Source organism: Hipposideros armiger, unplaced genomic scaffold (assembly GCF_001890085.2).
Source record: "Hipposideros armiger isolate ML-2016 unplaced genomic scaffold, ASM189008v1 scaffold_205, whole genome shotgun sequence".
In the NCBI taxonomy this organism is placed as follows: Eukaryota; Metazoa; Chordata; class Mammalia; order Chiroptera; family Hipposideridae; genus Hipposideros; species Hipposideros armiger.
In genome coordinates, this window is record NW_017731555.1 from 1,314,889 (window position 1) to 1,324,085 (window position 9,197).

At 45.1% G+C, this 9,197-nt stretch overlaps 1 protein-coding gene across 1 annotated transcript; it reads right to left on the bottom strand.

Annotated features, from left to right (window-relative positions):
• Positions 1-100: 100 nt before the first annotated feature.
• On the bottom strand, positions 101-4,513 carry LOC109388730 (uncharacterized). The gene is made up of 3 exons (XM_019653702.1): positions 3,989-4,513; positions 2,622-2,939; positions 101-261 (listed from the first exon to the last, which is right to left on the bottom strand). Exons 1-3 carry the CDS (start codon positions 4,356-4,358, stop codon positions 101-103), a joined length of 849 nt encoding a protein of 282 aa, XP_019509247.1. The 5' UTR covers positions 4,359-4,513.
• Between the last annotated feature and the right edge of the window lie 4,684 nt (positions 4,514-9,197).

The following is a 9,197-nucleotide window of genomic DNA, read 5'->3' on the forward strand; positions in this document are numbered from 1 at the left end:
CCAGAAGCAGAGTGCAGAAGGGGAGGACCAGTTATCTCCTGAACAACTTGAAATATTAGGTGGCTACCGGGTCTCCCGGCTGCTTTGGCCGGTCGCAGAGTTAGCAGCGGATATACATACAGCCCAGGGGTGGGGTGAGGTGGAACTGGGGAGACTTGAGGATGTGGGCGGGAGGCGAGGCGTCCGCGGAAGAAGAAGCAAAGGTTCTCGCTTGGGCCCTGCTGGCTGCTGCCAAAGTCTCGGCCATCCGTACCGGGATGCCTGGGGGGTCGGGGAGAGGGGATTGGGAACAGAGAGGAACCCGTAAAAAGCATTTGTCTGACCTGTCCTCCCACCTGCCTTTATTTATTTGCTAAGCCACAGGGCTCCCTTTTTGAATCATTTGCGCAATTAATTATGCTTTTTCATTTGCATGACCTACACTAGAGCAGTGATTATCAGGTCAGCACGATGTGGGAGTTAGGGAGATACATTAATAACTTGAGTTAAAAAAAACCAAAAAGCTGCCCTATGTGCCTTAGTCGCCTGCCAGGAACAAGGGCGGAAGAAGCCGGTACCTACCATAGCGCCTGTTGAGTGTGGTGAATCCTTCCCACAGTTGGAATTTGTAAGTTGTGGGTGCAAATGAAATGCAGCTTTTGATTAGAAGGGAATCTTTTATAGTTAACGCATACCCATTTTTTAAAAGCACCAGCCTTGAGATCAAATGGATGGAGAAAATTAATTGAAAATTGAGGAACTTTCCCACAATTTTCGTTGAGCTTTCATTTAATATTTGTTCGAGAACGATCTCATTCCATCCCAACCCTTGCAAATAAAACAGTAGGAAGGATCAATAGGTCAATAGAACTTTCATCTTTTCTCTATCTCAGAAGCGTTACTGCTGTTTGGAGGTGGCAGGAGATGCAAATCCTTCTTGTCTATAAGATCTACTGGAGAAACTGAAAGCCCCCCGTTTATTAGGTACACTCCAAGCATTCGCAACACAACTACTTTTCTGCTGCTAGATGTATCTGGGCCATATATTTTAAGCCTTCCTTGATCTGTTTATCTGAGCCCAAACTGCATTAACAATTAAAAGAAAGACTCCGGTATGTCAAAGGAAGGAAGGTGACTGTAGACTGTGTGATGATTTTAATGACTGCAATTATTGGAAGATTATTCAACAAGCATCATAGATTTGTTTACTGCATTACTCCGAAACTATGGGGGGCCTGTTCAACTTGGGATTTTACCTTCTTCCTTCCCTCACCAACTACCATAGAGGGGTCAGAGACCTAAGCAAATGTGGCTTTCTTTCTTTTTTTAGAGCGTTTCTACTCAAAAGAAGCACATCTGTTGTCTCAGCCAACTCTAATGGAACCATCTTTGGAGACATTAAAGCAATGTTTTCACATAGCCCCTGAGCTGATAGTAAAGAAAAGCCAAAGGCCAGAGGATTCTAGTTATTAGCTTCTCCCAGCCAGGGTACCAGTTTCCTCAGTTTTACCCTTTCATAGGCAGCCTTTGAGGAGACTTTCAACTCTTCCTCCTGCATTCAGGGCTTGGAGGAGGCACAGCAACTGCAAGATGTTAAACACCAGTTTAGGCATATCTCTAGGACTCCATATTGGAGAATGTTTGCTTTTTTTCTTCCTTCCTTTTAACACTCTCTTCCCCCCATATTATTTCCTATCACAACCCCTGATGTTGCCCTTTTAGAAATAAGTAAATAAATAGAAAAGTTATGAATAAGGGCATACCAGTTTGTGACTAAGAAAGTTTTTATTGTACATATACACACAGGGGATACAAATAAGGAAGATTTCATGTCTTATATAAATGAAACCATCCTCAGTCTACAATAACCAATAAATCACAGCCTGAGCTTTGCTCATTAATGGATTAATGGATTAATGATTTGGAAGTGATATTTGAAAAGAAAAGAAAAAAAGAATAGCATCCCAGTAAGCCTCCTTTCGTCCCTCCCCTGAGGCACTGAGACTGCAGTGACCTGGTTATTTAGGTGCTCTTCCTGGGTCTGTAATCATCCAGTGTCAAGATTAAGGTAGACTTTGCTGGAATTGAGAACCTTCCCTGTTCAAACAGGAGCCTGCAGAACTTTGCAAGTGGCAATTAGTAGCCTATTACAAGACATTAGATTGATTAATGTACTTTAAACAATGCGAATGATTTATATGGCTGATTTACGGTAGGGGGGGGGCTGAGGATGGGGGAAGGATGACTCCACATCCTTTGCGTCCATCAGCACTGTTCTGGAGAAGACCCGGGCCCAGCCTCTGTTCATCACTGCTTAGAACCACCAGAGAGATTTACTTAGAAAACTTTTCAAGCAAAGACAACAGGCTCGCCTGGCTCGTCCGGTGGGTGGCGAGATGCACATTCTTTGGCCCTTTCTCTTCTTTCTAAGGAGGAGCTTAGAAAGACCAAGGCCGGGAGGAGATGCCGGGAGGGTCACAGCGACCCCACTCTCCTAGCGGAGGACACCGCCCGGAGCGATCCCAGCTGCCTTCCTTCCCCGGATCTGTCCCCGGAGAGGGGGGGAGATGAGTTACATATTTGTTTAACGGAGTGTTGGAGAGCTGTGTGGCCTCCTAATTATGGCAGGAACATAGACTCACTAGCCCTTGAAGTTTCAGGCGAGACTCGGGGAGGAGCAGCCGACCCAGCTCTCGCGTGCACGTGACGCGGGGATTGGGGTCGGGGGCGGGGGGGAGGAGAGGGAGGAGACTCCGCGGAACGGAACTCCTCGCTAGGGCTGACTATTTCAGCTAATCTATCTGAGGAAGACAAAATTACAACAGAGCTGAAGCGATCAAAGCTGGCCCCGCCACCCCCTCCTCCTTCCCGGCCCAAAGTCTGTTTGTAGTTGTCTCCTCCGTTGCAGACACTCGGAGCTCTTCTCACGACAAGGAAATTCCTGCCAGTCTTTCCAGAGCCTGCAAGGAGAGGACAGACGCACTTCACACTTCCCAGTGAGGGAGAATTCCCTTTGTCTTATCTCCCCCTCCCCCAGTCTGCCATCAGCTCTGAAATAGGGAACAGGAGGCGGGCCGATAGACCCTGGGAGCCGAGGGGGTCGATCAGAACGGCACCCCACATTCAACTCTGGCCTTGCTGGTCCCTCCGCTTCCTCCTCTGTTTTCTCTTTTCCAACCTTTCTCCTCTTTTCCTTTCTCCCTCCCTCCTTCTAATCCTCTAGGCCCTCTTACCACTCAGGTCTCCCGGGCTCCCGCGCCCAGAGCCTGGGCAGGCGCTGCTTATTTCCTGGCCTTAGTGGTTTGGCGGGAAAGGGCTTCGTCCTAGCTTGTTCATAGGTGTCTGGGACAAATCCTTTTGTTTGTGTCTAAGTGTGGAATGGGAAGCATTCGGGTTGATAATGGGGCACAGAGGGAAGAGGGGGAAAGCCAAGAAACCACATGCATTGGTAGAGTTGCTACCTGTATCTTCTGCAGCCAGTATGCGGTGGGAGTCCACGATTGGAAAATTCTTCTAGGTGGATCACGATTTCACACACCCCCGCTCCCACCACCAGCAGCTGCTCTTATCTATCCTGTATTACCCCATATCTCACTCTCCTGAGTTCTTCTCTGAGTTAGTTCCTTTCAATCCCCTCCTTCCTAGGACTTCTTCTCATGGCCCTACAGCTCAGTGAGAGGCTGGGGAAGTCGGTTATAAAATTTCCACCAAGGATCTAGACACTCCTTTGACTCCCTGGGAACAGGACTTCCTGGGTCCACACTTGCATGCTTTCAGGATTTCAGCCACTCTAGATTCCTGCTCTGCGCGGGTTAGCCTGTCTTGTCACACCCACTCGCACCGCGAGACCGGACTGACATGTCTCCACTCTGACTCGCTTCTTGAAGTATCAGAGCTGGGTATACACATGGGCAGAGGGAAGGCCAGCACTCAAAGACACGTGCACCTCCCTTGCTCCCCCTCCCGCTGTTTTATGCAGAATGCACATTGATGACACAGACACACTTACTCGGGCACGCGCCAGCGACGTCCATCCTCCTTCCCGGCCAGGCAGCAGCAGACGAGACGGTCTTGAGGCAGGTGACATCGCCGCAAGGAGGCGGACTCCGCGCCCCAGATGCCACCCTGGGAGCGGGGATGTTCAGGTCTCCCAAAGCCAGCTGTGGGCCTCCATGGCCTGGAGGCCTGTTGCCCTGCAGCGCCTGGGCCTCCCCTCCGCCTCCTGCGGCGCTCCGGGCACCGCCTCCTGCTCTGAGCCCCTCTCCGCACCTCCGCGGTGGCAGCCCGCGAGGGCGCGTCTCCGAGAAGCCTGCCGCCCTCTCGCCTTCCATAGACTCGGTTACATCTGGGCTGCATTGCCCCTTAATTGTCAATCCCATTATTGTGATCAAGTGAACGTTGCTAATCTCTACATTTATTGTTTAGGTAAATAGAGGCTGCGTTTAATCAATACCCAGGGCCCCAGCCCTCGCAGAGCCAAGTAACTTAAGTCAACGGTGAAGATTTCAGCGTGTGCGTAATTACAGAGCACGCGGAGTATTCACTCCAGCCTAATCCCACATCTCTTCTCCTACCGGGGGGAGCCGGAGGAGGGAACTCGAGGAATCTCCACCCTCCAAGAGATTGAGGGCCGGCTCCATCCGGGGAAGAAAAGGACTTCGTGGTTTTGACACCGCGCGCCTGTTACGGGGGCCTGAGGTGGATTAGGGATGCCCTGACCCACCTGGGTGCGGTTGGATACCGCGCTCGGCGCCGTTTCCCTGCAGCCTTCGGAACCCCTCCCTTCTAAATCTACCTCTGGGAAGAGGATGGTTTCCCAAGGGGCAGGTCCCAGCTGGGCGGGAAGGCTGAGGGCGGGGCCCCGAGAGGCGGGTCGCCGGGTGCTCCCGACACCCGGGCCTGCGCAAGCTGGCTCCCTTTTTCCTCCCCGGCGGTTGAGAGCTGACGGGTTCCTTGCCCCGCGGGAACTTCGGAGAATACCACGCTTGGGCGCCCAGAGAGCGGGCTATTTGCGCTTCTTCTTAGATAGCTATTGTTTCCTGAAAGAGTACCTTAGCCCTAAGAAACCGAGACGCACTGGTATTCGCAGCAGGGGGTGGGCAGGCCAGGAGAGGTGGGCGGTCTGCTCTGGCGAGCGGTGGTGTCGGCTCCTTACAGCCGCTTGGCAGCTGCTGTGGCCTCAGAGTGAAGGTCTCTGGGCCTTGGCAGGGAATTGGTTACTTGGGACTCTTCCCGATGGTTTTTAAAAGACCTCGATCCCTCCCCGCAAGCCTGCAGTGGGGCCCAGGAGGCTGACCCTGTTTGAGGCACTAACACGTTTCTCCTTGAGCACTTGGTCGCTTGGAGTTTGTATCTCCTGGTGCCTCTTTCTCAGCTCCATTCCCGAGAATGTTCAATATAAACAACCTATAAATCCAGTTGTAATCAGATACCCGCCTTGCATGGAATTGTCCCGCTTTAAATGAGCTGGATTCTAAAGTCAACTCTTCATTTGCAAGTTTATGGTGTCGTGCAACCAACAGCTAAATTACAGCTGCAGCTTGATAATTAGGGCCTACGGTATTGAATGGCAGCTGGCTGTTTTTAATTTTTGGAATTGAACAGTTCTCGTATAAGGTATCTCTCCCTGCTTTCTCCTTCCCTTAAAAGTTGAATAATATTTCGAAAAAGAGGAAAATTAAACACAAATGTCAGTGCAATCCTGAAAACCTTTTTCCTACTATTACTCCTTCTTGAACCCCTCCTCTGCCAACCCCAAGCTACCACCCAATCCCAGGACTCTCCTTATCAAGGAGGCTGATCTTTCCCACCCTGCTGCAAGTCATCCTGCCAGTCAGTCCACAAGACAGATAAATAAGGTCTCAAACTCTTGACTGGGGATGTCAACTTAACTTTTTCTGGGTTGTGGTTGTTTTTAAGCTAGGATAAGGAAAAGAAAGGCAAGGGGACTGGTGGTCAGAGCGCCTGGGTGGGCACAAACCCTTTGGGGTTCTCCGGAGTTGGGTGTGAGTTAAGGTTCACCACTTAATGTTGTGATCTTGGGTGGGCCGGGAAATTTCTAAGTTTCCTCCTCTCTAACATGAAGCTAATAATTTAAACTTTGAAGGATTGCTATAAAAGTTAAATAAAACTATATAGAGGAATTCCTAGCAATGTGCTCAAAACTTAATAGTTGAGCTAAAAAAAAAAGTTCTTGCCTTTCGTTTTCCACTGAAAGTATTCCCACCTGAAACTTGCATGGGACTAAGGACAAAATCAGCAGCTACTATAAAACAGAGTTTTAGTGTGTGTGTGTGTGTGTGTGTGTGTGTGTGTGTGTGTGTGTGTGTGTGTGTAAAACACAAGGCCTCCTACAAAATCAGGTTGGATAAAAATGAATGTAGTGATAGCTAACAGCTGCTTGTTTTGGATGGGGTAAAGTTAGCTGCTGCAGCCAGAAACACGTTTCATGGTCTGGCTTTCACTGGTCTGCCTGTGGGAAAGAGGAGGCGTTTTCTCTAATAGTAATAGCTAAAATTTATTGAGCATGTATTATAATGCAGGCACTCTGCCAAGTGCTTTTCATACAGCATCTCATTTAATCCACCCAATAATCTTATCAGGTGAGTATTATTGCTGTTTCTCTTTTTAAACTTTTATTATGGAAAATCTCAAGTATTTATTTAAAAGTAGAGACTACTAAAATGAACCTCTCTATGTCCATCATTCAGCATCAACAATTGTCAGCTCATAGCCAAACTTGTTTAATCTCTGTGCTATTCATTTCCTCCTCCTTCATTTTGAAGCAAATCTCAGACATTATATCATTTTATTTGTAAATATGCCAGTATCAAAAGACAATAATTCTTTTAAAAAGACCCCACAAGACCATGTTATACTCATACTGAAACACATTTGAAATAATCCCTTAATATTACCAAACATCTAATCAGTGTTCAAGTCTCCCCAGTTGTCTCATAAATGATTTTTTACAATTACTATTTTTTTCCAAATCAGAACTATGTAATATCCATACATTTATTCTCTCAAGTCTCTTTTAATCCATAGGCCCCTCTCCCTCTTTTTCTTTCCTTGCAATTTATTTATTGAAGTAACTAAGTCTTTTGTTCTGATATTCTTTTTATAAGTGAAGAAGTAGGCTCAGAAAGGTTAAAGGAATTTAGTAAGAGATAGAAAAGGAATTCAGTCCTGGAGTCCAAGAATTCAAGTGCTTAATGGCTTTATTATATTTCCTTTAAATCAAGTGATGAAAAGCAAGACACAGGAAAAGCACAGTCACCCATAAAAGATTTCAGAATATGCATGACTCCCCTAAGTAACCAGCTCCTTTACCAAGTGCCCATAGAAAACCATTGACTTAAAACCCAGGAAGGGTTTGAAATGTGGGACGAGAAATTGAAAACAGGATAACCCAGTATCCTCCTTATGTTTTGAATCTGACTAAATACTTCTGCATGCAAGTGTACCTACAATATGGTGAAGGGATTTTTATTTCAAACAAATATTTAACAAAGCAAAAACATTTCTTAAGTGAATCTATCAGGTTGCTTTTTTTCTCTTCTCCTCCTTTACTTTCCTCCTATTTTCTCCTTTTCTCTGTTCTCAATAGCTAGCTAGATAAGAAAACATCTACATAGTTCTTTTAAAATACCAGTCAAATTAACAATTTGGTAGTTTGATATGTGATATCTGGCTTTTGTTATGGTAGTTTTGAAACCACAGTTACCCTAGCAACTGAATACATTTTTTTCTTTAAAATTTTTTTTAGCTCTCTGGAAGAGAAGAAAAAAAAAGAAAAGAAAACTTCTTGCCAGAATTTCCCCATAATAGCTTCCATTAACTGCAGTGACTTCTATTGGAGAGGCCAGCACAGCTCTCTCCTGCTGTCACCAGTCATTCACTGATCTAGCAGATGTTTTGTTGGATAAGGCCAATTTGAGCTTTATAAAACATTTATTTTTTCCCATCCAAGGAGCAAATACCAGTAAGGATGGGATTCAATGTCTATCACTGGATACCATGCAAGGGCCTTAACCTACCAGTGGAGCTTCTAGGTGAGAAGAAACACTAAAACAAACCTAAAGACTTTATTTATTATAAAAACAAACAAAAAAAGAAGTGAGGGATGGCTACAAGTCATTAGATCAATTCCTAGAGACTTAGCAAGAACAAAAAAAAGTGAGTAGAAGAGCCAATAGTCTACTATGGAATTTTTTCTGGAAACACCTGGTAGGTGTACAGTTGCCAAAGTATGCAATTGCCAATGATGCCAGTTAATACGTAAGATAAGGGAATAAGAGAGGGGGTGATACACATTGCATTGGGTTGGGTTTTATAGATTTGATAAACCACGTGTTAGCATTTCAAGGGGGTGAAGTAGACAAGAATCAGCAAGGGAAAAAGGTACACATTAGGGTTTTTTTTTGAGAAACTAGACCCTGAGCATTTGTGAGAATATTCACTTGGTTCTGGATAAAATTTTCCTCACAATCATGCTCCTAATGCACATAGTTCTAAACAAAACAAAACAAGACAAAACAAAAAAACCCACCTGATTTTATAAAATTACAAATGCTCAAACACTTTCTCTTGAATAAAAAGGTTGGTTTTAAGACCTGGAGCTATGGTGTGGATGAATCAAAAGGTAGCAAAAGAAGTGCTGGGTGATTTTGCTAGTGTTGGTAAGATGCCTACATTTATGCATCACCTGGGGGATTGTTTATTTTGTCATTCTGCAGAAAACTTTAAAAAAAAAAGATTTCTGGTAGAGGAAGACCTCTTTTGCAATATAATGGCTCAACAAAATGAAGGTTCCAGTCTTCAATTTTATTTTGGATTGCCCTATGTAGGTAAAATATTTTCTCTTGAGGAATTTTACATTTTGAGCCACGGTGAGAACTACAAGAAAAAAAAAAGAGAATGTCAATTCTATTTGCAGAAAATGTAATTACTGTGTAGTAAACTAACCTTAAGCAAGAAAAAACCCCTCATTTTTACAAATATGTGCACATTCCTCTGTAAGTCAAAATAGAAAAAAAGAGTGGGGGCAGGACTAGCAATATCATTTAGAACTTTTTCTTAACTACTTGAACCTTTAAAGGAATCTACTGCTTTTTCTTTTCTAGCTGTTTTTGAGATATAATTGACATATAACTTTGTGTAAGTGTAAGACATACATATTGATTCAATATATGTATATACTATGAAATGATTACCAC